This window comes from Camarhynchus parvulus, chromosome 1A, assembly GCF_901933205.1.
Source record: "Camarhynchus parvulus chromosome 1A, STF_HiC, whole genome shotgun sequence".
NCBI lineage: Eukaryota > Metazoa > Chordata > Aves > Passeriformes > Thraupidae > Camarhynchus > Camarhynchus parvulus.
In genome coordinates, this window is record NC_044586.1 from 46,502,951 (window position 1) to 46,521,440 (window position 18,490).

General features: G+C 40.2%; 1 protein-coding gene across 2 annotated transcripts in view; it reads left to right on the plus strand.

The window, feature by feature from the left end:
* ST7 (suppression of tumorigenicity 7) overlaps positions 1–14,507 on the plus strand; it is a 136,867-nt gene extending 122,360 nt beyond the window's left edge. For both annotated transcript variants that reach the window (XM_030960544.1, XM_030960546.1), the window contains exons 12-15: positions 4,393–4,543; positions 8,868–8,960; positions 11,899–12,038; positions 14,191–14,507. In XM_030960544.1, the coding sequence (XP_030816404.1) occupies positions 4,393–4,543; positions 8,868–8,960; positions 11,899–12,038; positions 14,191–14,286 (480 nt within the window). In that variant the 3' untranslated portion in view covers positions 14,287–14,507. The remainder of the gene's footprint in view (positions 1–4,392; positions 4,544–8,867; positions 8,961–11,898; positions 12,039–14,190) is intronic.
* Positions 14,508–18,490: the final 3,983 nt, after the last annotated feature.

The window sequence follows — 18,490 nt, forward strand, 5'->3', positions numbered from 1 at the left end:
CTGTACGTGCGCAGAATGGCTGTAGCTGAGATGTATCTATCACAAAATGTCGTGTAACTGGCCCAGGAGCCCTCTGTAGAAGTACATGAAAACTACTGTTACACTGTAACTCCTAAATATAGGACTTTGACGAAAAAAGGTTAGGTTGGAGGGAGAGAAGAGAGGGATCTGAAAAAGCAAAAAAAAAAAAGACAATCCAAAAAATAATCCAAGCCCGAACAATGCAGTGGCAAAGGGCTAATTGAGCTATCTTATGATGGCAGAAATCGTTGTGCAACTCCAGTATTTGCTTCCAATGTCATTGAGGCTGGGTCATAGAATCATCAAATCAAAGAAAATGCCAGGGTTGGAAGGGACCCACAAGGATCATTAAGGCCAGCTCTTGGCCCTGCACAGGACCATCCCCAAGAGTCATACCATCTGCCCAAGAACATTGCCCAAAAGCTTATGCTGTCAGGCTTGGTGCTGTGACCACTTCCCTGAGGAGCCTTTTCCAGTGCTCAGCAAGTCCTGTCACTGGCCACAAGAGCGAAGAGATCATTCTGGCAGAAATTCTCTAGGCTGTTTGTTTCTGAGCTGGTTCATTTTTTAAAGGAACATGATAAGCCCGGATGGTGATGGCATTTTATTTCTTGTTCTAGTTGAACTTCTTCTTTGTTCCTGAAAAAAAATGCAGTTGGAGATGTGTTGGTCTTAGCATCTAGATTTCCCCCATGAATGCCTAGCTCTTAGCTAGGTTTCTTACTTAGCCTGTTGTTTGGTTCTCCCTCTGAAGTGGAACCCTGTTTGGGTTCAGAGTTCTGTCAGGATGAGAGAAGGTTCCCGTCTTCCCTGTGTTTTCAAAGGATTGATAAGGTATTGAAGTTTTATTACTTAAATTGTGAAGGGTTTGGTTCAATCTGGGTGGATGCCAGTGTATCAGGAGCTAGAGTTAACAGGGAGTCTGTCAAGAGATGTAGGTTGCTAGTATGAATTCTAGTGGTATGATTGGATTTTGTGTCCCTGTTAGTCCTGTGACAACAAAGGCTGTGTTCTGGAATAAAGGCTTTGGAAATTTTGAGATATGAAGTCTTTGTTGGCTCAAGAGAAGACTGCAGTTGTCTAGCCTTCGATGAAGTGCAACAGCAGCCTCTTGGAAACTGCAGTCAGATGTCTTTGGCTGATTTTTTGCAAGAGCTGGAGATGTTTGCTGCATGCAGTAGTCCATGAAGGCTGTAGTTCCCATTATATGGGCAGCATGAGGACTGCAGCTCATTGGGTGGTTTTTATAGAAAGATTTTGATTTTTTTTATTATTTAGTTCATTTGACTGGAATTTGTCTTGTTGTCCAGTACAAAGCCTTTCAGGGGGACTGTGCTGGTTTCACAGACATCCTGCTAGAAACCCAGCATGTTGCTGGGGCTCAGTCCTGCCTCTGAAAGATCCAGGACCAGTAGCCTGCAGTTACCAAAAAAGGGGGCTGCCCCTGGTGTCTCTAGGTAGACCCTTAGCCCTGCCAGCAAATGAATGAATGCCCTCTGAGCTCTTGAACTCTCCTTGAAAATACAACATGTGCCAATGGATATGATATTCACGGATATCAAGACCATTCTAATTTTCATGGACAGTCATATCTCTACTTCCATAATAATCAAGCCCTACTTACAGCTGGGCAACTTTTTGGTACCCTTTACTAATGTTCAGAGAACTTGAGGAGATGGAGGCCTTCAAGTGCCGTCTCCCAAAACCATTTCTTTGTGTGCTTGAGAAATTTGATCTTTTTTGTTTTGGAAAGTGCCTGATGAGAACTGTACAAAGTGTTCCAGACATGATCTCTCTGGGGCTGTGTACAGTCAGTGTTCCTGCTGGAAATGCCTCCAGAATAAATTAATTGGCAGTTTATATGCCCAAAAGGTGTGGCTGACATTTATGTGTAAAATAAAAACATTTATGAGTCACAAATGAGTCTTGAGCCACCTATCAACTTTGCATGGAGGTCTTACTGAATATCACCAGAGCAGGTTATGGACTTTTGTTTGGGAAGGTAGCTGTGGTACAGTAACAGGGGAGGAGGAGTTCACATTTTTGATCTGAGGTGCTTCTAAAAATAATTTCTGTCTGAAACTGAGAAAAATGCATACTGAAAAGTCAACTTAACTGAGTGAGGACTATCTTGCAAGTGTCAAGATATATCCTTCCATCTGGTATTTCCACTTGATTTCTTTTTAATTGCTGATAACAAGCAATATATAAGAATCAAAACGTTTTCTTTTAATGCTCCTAGAAATACAACATTCCTTCCTGCTTTTTCTTTCCCTACTAATAGTGACATGTCATTGGGTTTGTTTATGGTTTTTGCTTTGGTTGAAACATTTGAACATTGAGCACTTATTTTCTCATTTAATTTTGCATAAAATATGGAAATAAGAGTTAATGTTCTGAATTAATAAAACAGGTAGAAACCTGCAGCTCTTGCAGCTGTATTCCATTCTGCTCAACAGGTATAATGTGTGTTTTTAAAAGGGTGTGAGGCATTCATTAGGGCAGTGAACGTTTGCTGTATTCATGTCAGCCTGGCAGCTCCCTCCTTCTTGTCAACTCTTTATTCTGTTCTATCACCCTTAATCCCCTGGACTGCCTTCTAAATGGCAACTTCCTTCATTAATCCACCTGCTCTGCAGCTCTCTCAGATTTTTCTGAAAGGCTTTAGGCAAAATCCAGTATCATATTCAACTGCTCCCACTGCTGATTCAGGTTTTCCACTTATAATAGTTACCTACATCAGAAACATGTGATTTCTCTTTGAGGTATTTATTTATTCCCCAGGACTGACAGTTCTCTGTTTTGATCATGAGCTCTCCAAATCCTTTACCTGCATGACATCTCCATCAGACAAAGGGGTGACACTCTCTGGGACATCCTCCACAAAATCATGCTGTTGGTGCTCATTTCCCTCTGCCCTTTCATTTTCCTTTCCACAAGCCTGACTTTCAATCCTTATTCCTTTCTTTTGCCTTCTTTTCTGCACCAGCACATCCTGTTCACAAAAGCCAGCATTAATCAGGGGTTGGGCAAGGCTGACACCACCCATGGCCCCTTTTGCCTCCAGTGCCAGGTTGCTCCTCATGGGTGCCTGCAGTAGGAAGTTGTCAGTCCCTGGGTCCTGGAGTCCTCATTCCAGACCAGGCTGCAGCACAGGGTGAAATGGAGGGGCTGCACACTCCCTCCTTCATTGCCAGTGAGCAGCCATACCTTTCCTTTCCCAACCTTGTGCTAGGGCTGACTCACCTGCTGCCTTTTGTGTTAACTTGAACGGTCTGGGGAGAACATTTGATCTTGGGCATCCTGGAAGAGAGCGACAGTTTCCCTGCGCCGTGCAAGAGCAGTCAGAACACAGCTGGGAAATGTTTCACTCCTCAGGAGAACTGACCAACAGGAGCTGATTCAGCAGCTTGTTTTCTGTCTGTTACTCCTTTTCTGTAAAGGATGCCAGCAAGGGGTGTGTCTTTACCCTCTGCTCTTTCTTCCCCCTCCAGTAACTGGAACGCGCTAACACCAGCGGTGTCTGCCGAGCTGGTGTTAGTTGTCTGTCTAGTTACCTGTCTAGTTTATGGATTGAGGAGGGAGAAAAATCATCTGCTTGAATAATGTCTGAGACTTCTGTCTTTTCCTGTGTCATGAACCCTCTGCATGTTTTGTCTGGTTCTTCTTCTGATGGGGGGAGCCAGTTACGGGGAAATTTCAGTGGAAATTGCTTGTGGGTTTAGACAATGGTCCTTTTCATTTTAATGACACATTCAACAACTGTTACAAGTAGCAAGCTTTCAGGTCCTATACTTTACCCCTACCTCACCCCTGGAAATCAGGCTCTTGATAAGTTTTGTAGCATTTTTACCTTGTAACTTTTTCTTAGCTACTTAGGTGGCTGCCGAGCTTGCATGTTCATATACCTCGCAACCAGTTAATGACAATGCAGTAAATGCAGCAACCTGTGTGCAAACTAGGAGTGCTGTATGTTTCATTATAGAAATACTTTGTGCATCAAAATGCTTAAACTCTTCTTCATTTTATTATAAACACTTTTAATTAAAAAGCTCTTGTAATTAAATTCCATTTTCTGCTTTGAGCCCTTTTTTTCATCTCCTTCAATAAGAGAGATGTTTAATTTTGAATTTCTGTGTAGCTCCAATACCACTGCTGTAGAGCAGAACCATCTGACAGCATATCTTAGTCTTTGGGAATAATTCAATAGTTGTCTTCAAGTGCAGTTGTTGATATTACACATTTGATGAAATCTTGTGAGAAAAAGTACTTTAGAGAAATAGACCTTTCAGCGTGCATTATAGAATTGCAGTCAGCTTTCTGTGCTTTGTATTACCTCTGCAATAATTGTGCTCTGCTTTTTTATTTCAGTATTTACTAGAAATGAAAAGCCTAATTCTGCCCCCTGAACATATTCTGAAGAGAGGGGACAGTGAAGCAATAGCATATGCTTTCTTTCATCTTCAACACTGGAAAAGAGTGGAGGGGGCATTGAACCTCTTACACTGTACATGGGAAGGCAGTAAGTAATCCTCTTTCTTACAAAGGAGCTAATAAAATATTTTTATTGAATTTAATGAAAAAGTAATAGTTTTTGTCAAGTATAATACGTGAGAATTTTGGACACCTGTTACATCCTCACCAGCATTGAACTATGTGAAATTTGAACTGAAAACATGAACTTCATTTAATGAGTAAAAGGGGTTAGAAGTCTTGCATTTGCTGTTTAATACTGAACAACATTTCTCAACTTCTTTGAGACATATTTTCCTGCTCATGGATAAGGAGATCATAATTTAACTTATTTCATTCCAGAGATTTGTTTGTCATTATTTGAATGAATAGTTTCAAACTGAGAGTATATTCAGATTGGACATAAACAAAAAATATTTTGCAATAAGAGTGGTGAGGCACTGGAACAGGTTGCCCAGAGAAGCTGTGGATGTGCCGTCCCTCCAAGTGTTCAAGACCGGGTTGGATGGGGCTTCAGGCAACTTGGTCTAGTGAAAGGTGTCCCTGTCCATGGCAGTGGAGTTGGAACTAGATTATCTTTAAAGGTCTCTTCCGACCCACGCCATTTTGTGATTCAGTGAATGCTCTGATATTTGGGAATTATGAGTGTGCCTTACAGACAGGTATATATTAATGTGAAATATAAAACAATGCTGTATTTTTATGACTTTTTTCTAAATTTACAAACTGGAGTGAAGTCAGTGAAGGATTGCTGGGATGCATAGGGGACTGGACTATGTTGTATAGGACAAAATGCTGAGGAAGCTGGTTTTGTTCAACTTGGAGAAGTCTTACAGTAGGTGAAGAGATGATCCAGTTGCTGTCTTCCACCACCCAGCAGAGAGATGATATGGAAGAGAGAGTCACAGTCTTCACAGAAAGGCCCAGCATAAAGACAAGAAGCAATACACACAAGTTCAAACCAGATAAATTTAATCCAGACCTAAGAATCATATTTTCACAGTGAGAGGGATCTGTGGGATCTGCTGCCCCAGAGATACTCAGAGCTCAGCTTGACATGGTTCTGAGCAATCCAATGTATAGTATATGACTTCCAAAGGTCATATACTAACCTTCTAATATATCTTATCTTGTCTTTGAGATGTGTTTTTTACCAGGTTTCTGAAAAATTTAAAAGTACAAATTATAATCAGCTTTTGTTGGCCTTTTTTCTGATTTAGTGTAATCTAGTTCCCCATTTCTGCTCTGCTTTATTCTGTTCTTTTTCATCCTCTCCATATGTTATTATACCAATTTGTCTGTGTGTGTGTTTAGCCATTTTTTGTCGTCGTTTAGCTTTGATAGAAAAGATTTTTTGTTACCATGATAATTGCTATAGAAATGCACTTAATACCTCCAATGTAAAAGTGACTTACTATCTCAGTTACAGTATGAAATGACCTTCACTTGCTTAATTTGCATTGTAGGCTCCCTGAGGGTCACTGGTTTTTTATTTTTAGGTGTATAGAACACCTTGCTCAGTAACCCATACCAGTGCTGCCTGGGGATTGCTCTGCTGCATTGTTCTCTGTCAGATCTGCTAGCTCCTCTCCCATTATTTCTCCCAGTCTATTATTTTCTCTGTTATAGGTTCATTCCCAATGGCTTGTTTTTTTTAATGATTTGCTTTTAAGCAGTGTTCCTTCTCTTCTGGGTTGTTGCAGAAGTTCTTTAGCTCAGGGTTCATTAGTCCATCAGTAAAAGAAGTGTTTTGCAGGGAATCCTGAACAAATCTTCTTTTGCTTTGTCAGCAAAAGAAGTTTGGGGAGCCTCTAAAGGGCTTGGTACCAGGACCAGTTTTGGCACAGGAGTCTGGCTGCCCTGCAGTCCTCCTGCCACTTAGGAATCAAGTCATCTGTGCCTGAAGGCAACATAGGGAATTCTCATCTTAACTACATTCCCCTTCTTATTATCTCCAAACTCAGCAATCTGAACACATAATTTATTAGCTAATAGCTCTATAATAGCCTGTAAAGATGTAAATGAATATAATTGCATAACTTCTGCAGAAAAATCCATAATTCATTTTGTACAGTGATTTTGGAAAAATGCGAACTGTGCATGAGTCCTCAAAATTTTTGTTCAAATTTTGTTCACACATGAAGACAAGCAGGGGTTTTAATGGTTTCACAGCGTCAAGTGCAATAATCATAATGTTTGGTTCATATCTTGGCATCTTTGCATAACTAAGTGAAAACCAGTGAAGACATGGCAGAGAAGTTAAATGTAATTATACTAGTTTTAACCAACAGTCTACATATAATCCATGGGCAGTTGCCCTTGCTTTTCTTCTATGTGTTTGTAGGTATTTTATTCGTAGTACAACTATAAAAGCCCAAGTGCCGCCACTGTGTTTGGGCCAGGTTCTCTGTACAGGAGGTCTGTAGTTTCAAGTGTAACCAAGTCTCTAAAGTGTCTGGGGTGATGGTTTGTCACTATTGGTTTCTAAATATGTGTCAAAATTCCTACTGTTTGCATGAGGAAAGAAACCTAGGGGTTCCCAAATGCTCCAGTAGCCCTTGCAGCTGCTGCACATGGTGAGTGGCAAACTTTGTCTGTGCTACCTGAGTCAATTAATGTAAAATAGGATCAGATAATACCATAGGAGTGAGGCAGAGAAGTAGCTACATAGACACAAACTGGTCCAGATGAACCAGAGCATTTCCTTCCATGGCTGATACCATTGCTAAATAAAGCTATTTTGCTGTAAATATCCCATAGTTGGTCTCAAGTCAAGCATAATTGAGTATTATTATAATTGAGTATTATTAGTATTATTATTAAATTGAGTAACATCTATCTATACAGTTTTCCCTTGCTTTGTAAAAGCAACATCTTCACCTCACATTTTATTTTTATTAATCTTAATAATTTTAATATTACTGTGGCTTAGGGTAAGGCAGAAGAGGCTTGATTGTCTGTTTCAATATTAAGCCAAATTGGAAGGAAAAACTTGTGTCAGGGATTTTGAAGAAATGAGCATTGAACACGTCCCACATATGTTTTTGTACAGACACTCAAGTTTGTTGTGTGTTAAGATCATACACTGCTTGGATATTGTATTTGTACTTGGCTTTTTGGGTTGCTATGGAGAGGGGTGGTTAATGCTGGAAGAGCATTACAGCCCAGGTTGGTTTACAAGCTTTTAGGATCTCTGCCTTCTTTACTATTGCTTTAAATGCAGCAATCAAGAAAAAATACCGTAATATAATTTCACAAAAAACCACAGCTAACATCATTTCAAATGCAGTGTGCACAGCTGAAAATATTGGGGGACTGTGTATTTAAACAAATCCTTAAGTTGCCTTGTGAGCCAGGGATAATGGAGTGTTACTGTGTGGCAGTGGGCTGTACCTAACAACTTAAGTGTACAGTGCTGCTAGGACATCTGTGGGGGAAAATACTGCTTCAGTGACTGATGTTCATAGAGTAGTGAGAATAACATGTTGATGACATTTTAACAGTGAAAATAATATACAGAATAATGGAAAAGGATGCCTTGATGCAAAGCTGTATTTCAGTCAAGTATTCTGATGTTTCCATAAACCACACTCAGATGGCCTATGACATCAGCACTGTCAAGATTTAGTAATCCATTTCCCTTCCTCTCTGTTATTATTTTCAATTTTAAAAATTCATAAGATTAAGTATTATTTTATCCACGACCTGAAGATTTATATTGGAAACCTGACTTGATCTGCTGCATTTTGAAAGAATGCATGAGAGGAAACTGGGTTTAAAAATTTAGTATTAATCTTTGATTGCCAAATAGAAAATGAAAACATGACTGTGTTGGAAAACTGGTCCTCAGTGCTCATGTCATTTGTGTTAGCTGGCTTGCTAGAGTGTGATGGAAAAAGAGTAGTGTATTTTTTCATTAAAAACTTCTATTATTCTTGATGCACAGGGACTGTGAGTATTGGTCTGCATTTACAGGCTTGGCTGTTCATTTTTGTAGGCTATACCTGTTATATCAGATACACTTCTTTCCCCTGAAATTTGAAAATAATTGCAGCCTAAAGGCCTAAGACAAAATGTGTAAATTTGGCTATGGAATTGGAAGCAGAATGGGCTTTGATAATGCAAACATTTTTGTATGTCCTTGTAATGTGGTCTCACCTGACATTCATGAACATTGTCTCAAGAATAAAAATAAACATATGAGTTTTTTTATTAAAGCTCAATGTAGATTTATATTTTGGCATTTCATTAATCAATTTATATGCTGTTTGCAACTGTAAGTGTTTTTTCTATGTATGTTTTTCAGAATTGCAAGTATTCTTAAGTATAACTGCCAGACTCACAGCAACTTACGCGCCGTGTTTTCTTTTCAGCTTTCAGAATGATCCCTTATCCACTGGAAAAAGGACATCTTTTCTACCCTTACCCTATTTGTACAGAAACTGCAGATAGAGAGCTACTACCATGTATGTTCAACGTTTTTCTTCTTATGATTGACACCTAAGAATCGTTTACCTGAGTCTTGCAGCACCGGTTTCCTTTGAAGCCTTTTAAATTGAGCACACTGGATTAGAATAACCAGATTGACAGTGAGCCTCTGGAGCTGCTGTGATGGTTCAAGAGGCAGGTCCTCAGCACAGTTCATAACAATTAGCTGTATTTATTATTTTTGACAGCTTATAGACAGGAAGAGAGATTACCAAAGAGATCCAAATCAGTTAGATCTTGCTATTCTCTGTTGCCAAGACACTGATCTTTCATCTGTGTTAACATCCCCTCAAACCAAAAGCACAGTGTCACAGCCTTGTTAATCCTTGGGAGACACACCAGCTACTTGAATTCCGAGGCAGGATCCAACTTGCTTGAGGACAGCTGGATCATTCCTGCAGCCAGTACTCATGCCAGGCTGTGCTTACATTCTCCAAAAAGCAGTTTAAATAGCTTTAAAGAAAGGGTTTTCTTCATGTTATGGCGTGTGCACTGTTATGAAGAGATTGATGTGAAGTCATCTCAGTCACTTTTATGTGCGTTTATAGCGTGTGCTAGGAAAGTGCCAGCAATGTTCCCAGATGCAGATATAAAGAGAGATCCAGCCCCCAAGAAGCATTACAGTCCAAGCTAATGAGACTCATTGCAGTGCATGCAGTGAAGCACAGGAATGCAGAGGAAGAGCCAAAGCAGCCAATCTTGCAGTTACACTTCATTCTCACGTGTTCTCTCTGTGGGACTTTGTGTGAGCACGAGTGGAACTCACACAATTTTGCAGGGTCAGGGCAGAGGAGGGAAATAAAAGTTGATCCAAGAAGAAGATTCTTCTCTCACTTTCTTTCTCCCAAAGAAGGAATAAAGAAATATTTGTTCTGGAACAAGTAAAATGAAGCCTGCTTCTGCTGGGAAGGCTGCTTTTGAGGGCATTTGCATCCTTTATAGTCTTTCATTCAGAACCTTTCTGGTTTGGGCTGAAAAAGGTGTTGCCTCTTTTTATAAGCCTACATGAGTAAACGTTAGGTGAGAATAATACAGCGAAAATCCACTCATTGCAAGTCTCTCCTTCACAGCACATTCCTGCTGATATTACGCAGAAATCCTTGGCAACTGGCAGTATCTCCCCACCCCATTATAATCATCCTAATTATAACAACACCTCTCAGAGTGCTCTGCTTGCTGTACTCAGAGGGATGCTGAGCTGGGGAGGGTGGAGTGTCAGGACATTTAGGAATGACAAAGTCATGCAGAATAGCTCAGCATTCTCTTTTTAGATGCAAAGCTAATTGTTCTTGTCAAATGTTACAAGCTAACAGCGGGACTCTTTAACAGCATATGCAGGCAGTGTGTTCTGCTCTGGCAGCTATGGGAAATGCCTTTCACTGCAAAATCTCCTGGGTTAGAGGAGGGGAGGGTTTAGAACGCCTGACAGACACAGGTGGGTTAGAGGGGTTTTGCATACCTGTCCACACCCTTTAATTGTGCGTGTTTTGTGGGAGAGACACCTGGAATTATATCAGAACACAACAATCTGATAGGCTCTCCAAATTAAAAATATCAATTACAAAACTTCTACCCTGACTGGATAACAGAGTGGGACAGCAGGGTTGAGCCTGTGTGAAAAGGCAGTGCAAGAAAAGCACAAGAGGTCTTTGACTTACAAAGTCCATGTTCTGGTATTTCTGATCTCTGCATTTATTTTAAATCAAAGAGAAGTTGTAATCTATCCCTACTTTTGTTTTTTAACTGATCAAACTAGCAACTCAAAAGTCATCCATATTTTTAGTTTTTAATATTCTAATTTAAACTCTTACGAATTCCTGCTTTTGGTTTTGAGAACCACTCCACTCTGGATGAATGCAGTCATGAATGTTGCTGGATTGCCCTGTGTTTATGTCATCTGCAAGTACAAAGAGATGAGAGCTGATCACTGAAGCAAAGAAAGCAGGCAAAATGGAAGAGTAATGTTTCATATATATGAATAGCCATAGGATTTGAGTATATGGGAAGCCTTGAGGTTGGTCCTATATGAGAAAAAAGTGTTTCAAAGTTTGCATTTTATCTTGACTGTAGCTCTAAACTACAGACTGAAGGTAAGAATTCACTCAACCTTCTGCCAACCTAGAGGAATTTTCACCTTGAATCTGAGTTGCCATAAAAGTTCAAGGGCTATATCCCTCTGGTAAAATATTCACTATCCTTTTCTAACCCTTTCAGTCATCTCAGTGCCTTTTTTTCCAAAGTCCAATGAAGGGTTTTTTTATACCAGAGTCAAGGAAATTTCAGTATTCCTATCAGTGTATATTAACAAACATCTTAAAAACTCACTGTTCATTTAATTTCCAGGTTTTAAAATACATGCCTATACGTCCTGCTGTTAGGATAATTTTTCTTGCTCTACAGATAAAACCTTCAGAATTTACAGTTACAAAGGCTGTAGTTTTACAGCCGCCATTAACTGGTCTGCAGCAATGCTTCCATATGGTTGGGCTCACTGCTGCTCCCAGGCACGTTTCTGCACTCTGTCTATCAGCAAACATGCAGCCATGGGGTTAGTTAATAATGTACATTAAAAAAAATTAAAATGCTTTATTTCTAAGTCTCTTTTTTGGAATTAGCTGTTGCAGAGCTGCATTATAGTTACTGCTGACACAAGAAAGACAAAAGTGATGTGTACATAGCACCAGAGTAAACCAGAAATAGTATCTTTAGAGAGAATTATTTGGCAGAGACTACTGACACAACAATTATGTCCCTAGATGTATCAGACCTTCCATCTTCTTCTTCCTTCAAAAGCATCTTTGTGTGTCTCAGGTTGTTCAAACTATGTAAGAACATTGGTTAGGTTTTGCTCGGTGTTGTGTTTTGATTTTTTTTTCAATGTATAATGCGTTCCCCTTCTCATATCTTTTTCTACAGCATTTCATGAGGTTTCAGTTTATCCCAAGAAAGAGCTTCCCTTCTTCATCCTCTTCACTGCTGGCCTCTGTTCTTTCACAGCCATGCTCGCCCTCCTGACACATCAGTTCCCAGAGCTCATGGGGGTCTTTGCAAAAGCTGTGAGTATTCTCTGCTGCTGCTCCCTTCTGTAAATAAAGACACCATTGCAGGAAAAGCTGAGCTAAATACTGCCAGGTGTTAAATATCTGCCCACTCAGAAGCATCAGTCCATGTCTGAGCAGGGGATATGTGCACAACTGTCAAGGTTGCTAATCAGTAAGACCTGCCTGGTGGTATTCTCTGGTTTATATGGCTCTGTTGTTAGGTTTGATGTCTTGTAATTTTGCAAAAAAAAAAAAAGGGCTTGGTAGGAGAAGTGAGTATCTGGATTTTCATATATCATCCACTAAAATAAACTAACAACAGTTCTTAATTAGTAGAACCCCTCTATTTTGTGTAGAGTCGTAAAGGCTGATATGATTTCCTATGCAATAGAAGCTCTCAGTATGAGCAGAAATAGAGTCCTGTTAACCAGGACAAATTTTTGTGTTTTTTCCCTGAACTGCCAAGGAGGAAGTAGTCTCAATGTTTCCCCCATAACTTTCCTGAACTACGTCCAGAGAAGTCTCTCCTAATTCTGCTTTTTTAATCCACCAAGGATTAATAAATTTTGGAGTATGAGAGGGAAGAGCCATGAATTATTCTAAACCAAACTTTTTTCTTTGCAAAAACAAGAACATCACTGCTCCAGCATGCTGGGAGATGAAAAATCCACTAACAGAAAAGCTCCAGGATAGTAAAAAATTCCTTCTCCAGTAAATAATGAGTATCTTCCGTTGTAATACATTTTCTCAAATATATTTGTCTCTGTTTTAGGTCTCATGTTTCCAAACTGGCCTCCTGGCTTTGTTTTTAATGTCTTTGGTACTTTTGATTTGGGGGTAGAGGGAGTGGGGTGGATGAGGCCAGGCTGAAAGGTTTTGGCAAGTTCCAGATTGTCAGTACTCCTTGAAACCCTTTTGCAAAGGGGAAGAGACTCCCTTGGCAGGTGAGCTGGGTCTTGTGTTAACCCAGGCCTGTGAGTGGGGTCTGGTCCAGCAACAGTTCATGCAACAAGAATTTTTTTCATTAGCTGTAGAAGACACAAAGTAAGATCAGTTGCAGCAGAAGATACCTCTTCTTTCAGCAAGAAGTGCTGAAGTGTACCTGAAATATTATTACCCCTTCTTGTTTCTTGAGTGTGTACATAGGTGTTAGGTAGACAGTAAGTGTTTAACTTGGGCATATGATCGTAAACTTCTCTGTAAGGCTTTTCTTGGATTCAGTGGTTGGGTTTTTCCTGTTTCTTAGTTATTGAAGTTACTGAAATGTATGACCCTTGTTTGGCTCTTTCAGTCAAATCTTTAGTTTTCTGATACTGTCACAGTTGTAGATCCCAAATCTGTCCCTGTTAGCCTTGTTCCTGTGTTTTTCAGCCTTGTATCCTGAACAGAGACTATATACTGGCAGCATAATGAGATTTTGTACTTAGTTCTGCCACAGAAGAAGTTAACATGTATTTCTCAAATGTATTAATAATTAATTAAAATTAATATGTATTTCAATATGTATTTCAGGCGTGCTTTGAATACCTGAGTTCTGTGACATGTAGCTGCCATTGGTTTTTTCCTGTGATAAAATGTCCTTCATCTTGAATTTTTTCATATACCTATCTGAAAACTAATATATTGAAGACTCTTTGAATGATGTGTTCTATACTAGAGAGAACATGTTAAGATAAATTTTAGTCAGTGATGCAGAGTATGTTAGGATTAGAGTTAGTGATGCCTCAGTGTATAGAGCAGATCTGTAGATAACCCTGAACCATTTAAAACTTGACTCTCAAGACACAATGTTTGTCTCTGTGAGGTGTGGCATACCCCTGTTATGAAAAAGGCTCTCTTTCTCTTCACTAGGTTTTGGTTTGAGCTTTTAGTGGCTTCTGTATGAGCTTCAATCTAGGATGTGAGATGTGTGGAAACTTTTGTAGTTCATCACTTTGATCTTTGTAAAGATGGGGCTCTTGCTTTCTTTACTGCAAAATCCATAAATCTCTGTATGTGCAAGGTTCAAGAATTTGAAAGTCTTTATGTGTGAATTATGTAATTTTTATCATGCTGGAGGATTTTACAGAGAAACACAGCAAGAATGTCTTATCTTATTGGACAGCTTTCTCTTGAGGTGTATTGTCTCCTGGATTTTGATCTGAATGTGTATCTGATTTCTTTGCAGTTTCTCAGCACCCTCTTTGCCCCTTTAAATTTTGTGATGGAAAAAGTGGAAAGTATCCTGCCCTCCAGCCTGTGGCACCAGCTGACAAGGATCTGAGGGAGCATGCCCACTGACTGACTGCTATGACATCTTCTGTGCCAACTTTCTGTTGACCACAAGAAAGCATGATAAAAAAGGGAAGCAGTTATAAGACTTAAAAACTCTTCATGGATTGTCTGTTCTCATATAAAAACTGTTTTGTTGTACAAAATACATTGATGTTAGGTTCTATTATATTTTGCCTTCAGAAAAGAAAAAATAAACTTTTGTGTATTGTAGCATTGCTGTCTTTCGACTTTTTCAGAACACAGATCCTAGGTTTTGTTTTTTAAACCTGTGGTATCTGTTTGGCCATAGCTAGGGTGTAGCTACACATTCAGGTAATGAAACACCTGGTAATGTTACAATTAAACAACATTGTCACTGCCTTTTCTTGTGGAGCTCAGTTAGGGCGGGGCCCTCACTTCTGCAGTCTAGGTGAGGCTTCTAGACAGTTAAAGCTCCTGCCTAAAGCAGCTTTAGGCTCTCCAGGCAGTTTGGATGGCACACTGGGCTGATTCCCTTCCCTGCACAGAGGCCACCGTATCCTCATTTGACTTTTCAAGAAGCACACATACTTGACAGATTTTCCTCACACCCCTGGTGTTTCAGGTACCTTCTGAAGGCTCATTAGCAAAATGGGTGTTAGTTCATGCACAATTAATGGAGAGGCTGGTGTTTCACTATTAGTGCTCACCTCAGGAAATCTGATCCTTGTGCTGTGACTGTTTAGACTAAGTATTCATTTATGACTAAGCCACAGTTGATGGAAATTACTGAGCCAGCTCTAAAATGAAGATTTTGATCTGGAAGTCAAAGGAAGTAGTCCTCTCTGTCAAGAATTAAAAGTGCATCCTTACAGATGCCTCAAGGATTTTTTTTTTCCAGCTCACTTCCAGATAAGGAACATAACCCTAATGCAGTGGGTCAAAAATGTCACTTTACCATTTCAACTTTGCTGTTGCTCTTAAAATGCAGAGCAGTTTAAGGGACTGTGATCACTAGCAGATAGGTTTGTTTATCAGTGAGGAAATGAGTGAGTAGAGACAAAACTCCCAGTACTAGAACAGGTATAAAAGGAAGGTGTTTCTTAACAATAGAAGATGCATTACATTATTTCACTTGATCACAGACACATTAGTCTAGTAGAAGACAGATGTTTGTTCAAGTGAGCAGAAGTACCATGCAAACACTACTATGCTACAAGATTAAAAAAAGGCAGCCCCACATCAGGAGAAATCATCTGTAAGAGTGAGACCTGGGCAAGCCCCGAGGTCTAGAGGAGCAGAGAGCCCCACAGACAAATGTTAGACCTGGTGTGGCTCTTGGTTCCATACAGGTTTATCTTCTCTGGCTATTACTCCTGCAAAACAATTCACTGCAATGTTGAAATTAGTCTGGGTTGCAGTAAATGTAGGATGTGACATAAGATTAGAGGTAATGGATTGCTAGTGGATAAGCATGTGGAAGTATTAAATGGACCAATATTTGAGTTCTCCTATTTTCATCTGAATTGCTAGAGCAGCCACAGCAAACACCCTTTCAGCAGAACTGCTGTGTATCTCCAGCTGAAAAACTGGGGGTAACCATACTGATTTGTTTGCCTCAAAACAGCTCTGTCAGAATCATTTAAGGCTGCTGAAAATCAGAAGGATCAGGCATAGTCAGCTCTTGTCCTGTGCTGCTTTGTATCACTTATTCCCAGCCACCTATACCCTACATTTCAAAAGAATAAATGGCTGTGATTCACAGTCCTAAATGGAAATGTGCTTGCATTTGCACATCAGTGTATACCAGCTGTATACAAATCTCCATGTTTGTCAGCAGCTGAGGTAGTAGTTTGGCCTTCTATTCGAAGATATAATGATCTGTGTGGGAATTACAATCTGTATTACTCTGATAAAAAGGAATGCTTAACTCCTAGAAGGATCACATCCTTTCCTTGAACCATGGGGAATATTTAGGAATTCAAACATAACTTTGTGCAATTTCTACAATTTCTAGTACCTATCTCCCTAATAAGCCATAATGGACCATGGATTTTTGTATCTGGAAAATCTATCTTTAATTGTAATTCTAGGCATCAGGAAGACTAGGCAAATCAAACAAAATAATTTTCTTTTTCATTGGGCAGAGTTTATTGCCTTAGGCTTTGCTGCCTCTGACATGTTTCCTGTGAAGTTCAGTATGGCTTAGATCAAAAAGCAAACACAGCACATGATTATAATGATGGAAAGCCTCTGGCTTAGTGCAGAGATGAGCCTTGTGGAAATCTGGTTCAGATAATTACTCATCTTCAGATTTAGGGGTGGAGGAAGCTTTTTAACTCCAAATGTTAGCAGTTCCTGCTTGTTTTTTTTTTTTTTTTTTCTTTAAAGACAACTTAATAGAATTTGTATGCACATTATCTTTTTACACTACAACCTGCATAGAATAAAAAAGGAGAGGACCCTTCCCCCCCCCCAGGAGTGTCAAGTCAGGCTGGCCCCTTCTGTCCCTCCCTCCCACTGGGTAGATAACAGCTGCTCCCTGCAGGAACTGCACTCAGGGACGTGAGTGCTACAGCAAGGGGAGGGCTGTTGCTTTCTCTAGGTGCTGCTTTCTCTTTTTTATCATGTGATGTGTATGCTGAACTTCCAGACTGGTTTTTCAGAGCATGGAAGTCCTTACCCTAGCAGAAAGGAGGAAAATTATCAGGAGTTTTGCCATGTTGAAGAAACTGCAGAAGCTGAACATCCAAAGGAAGCTGCATCTCTTGCACATACATGTCACACACACCCCTTCACAGCCAGTGTGGCTGTCACCCTGTGGTGGCCCTGAAAACATCAGTGGCTCTAGTTACAGCAGATTGTAAAAGGTAGCCCCTGGCTCCACCCAACTTCCAGCAGGGCTCCTGCCCAGCTCCCGCAACAGAGGGAGCTGTCAATGTATTGACTCATATGCATTTGCTTCTTTCTCACGAGAGATCTTTATGAAGTTGCATCCATTTCCCCAGGTGAATGAGCTGTTACACAAAAGTAACAACCCAAAATCACGTTTGTGCTTACAGCCCATGAGCTGTCTCTGTCTTTCTGATAATAATGTAAGTTAATTTCTGTCATTTGAAGTGCAGGCTGTGACATGTGCCCACAAAACCCCTTCTGCCCTTGGAGGCAGCCACCACCTGCAGGAGCCCTCCCAAAGAGTGTGGGGCACATGCCATGGAGGAGAGAGAGCCTTGGTACACTTTGTGCTGCTCACTGCAGTAATAGCTGGTTTTTCTTAGCAAAAGCACCCTCCCCAGATGCAGCTCTTCACTAATCCCTGAACATTCCATTCCCCCTTGCCCCCATGCACTGAGCCCCTCAAGAAGCTGGGCATGAGGCCTGCAGGTAGTGCCCAGCTGTGGTTTGGGCATGCAGGCTGGACGCCCTTCAGCAGCTGTGCAGTACCAGAAATGCAGCATTTTATTTCTAATCCACATCTGCAAAGAAGTGCACACAGGGATGGGAGGCCAGGATGAGATGCACAAATTGGTTTTAGATATTTTTCCAGGAAAAGAAAAAGCAGCAATCTCTCAAGCTTCAATGCCCACATGCCCTAATATACACCACCATTCCTAAGTCATCCCTCATTTTCCATGTGGTAAAAGAAAATTAAACTTTTTTTACAAGATTTCACCTTTAACAGCACAACACAATTTTTAGGGTAAAGTTTGTTGAAAATAGTGGGGAGGAAGCAATCCCAAAAAGCTTGGCAGGCTAACAGTGTTTCAGGGCGCTGCTAGATCCTGAGTTCATGCAGCAAATTAAAGGGAACTCCCTCAAGAAAATTGACTGCCTATTTAAAAAAATAATCCTACAACCTTTAGCATCAGCTAACATTATTCTGACATTAAAATGTCTACCTAGAGACAGCTGTTTCCTCTTCATGACTAAGTACATGAGTAAATTTATTCCATAGAACAAAACTACAGTATTATTTCATTTGCCATGCCTATTTCTGTTTCTTCTTTTTTGTTTTCTCTTTTTTTCCCCCTCTTATATTCTTTTTTGGATTTGCTGAAGATCATGGAGTCGCCTTTCCTAGCAATATTTGCATCTCTGAGTGTCTTTTGCCACTAAGAAATAGCAAAAGTTTCTGGGAGTGCATTTCTTTGTGGAAGAGGCAGCAGAAATGCCTACATCTGTAAGAAGTCTATATTGAGCTCTTAAAGAAAACCCCAAGAAAACCCCATAAATGC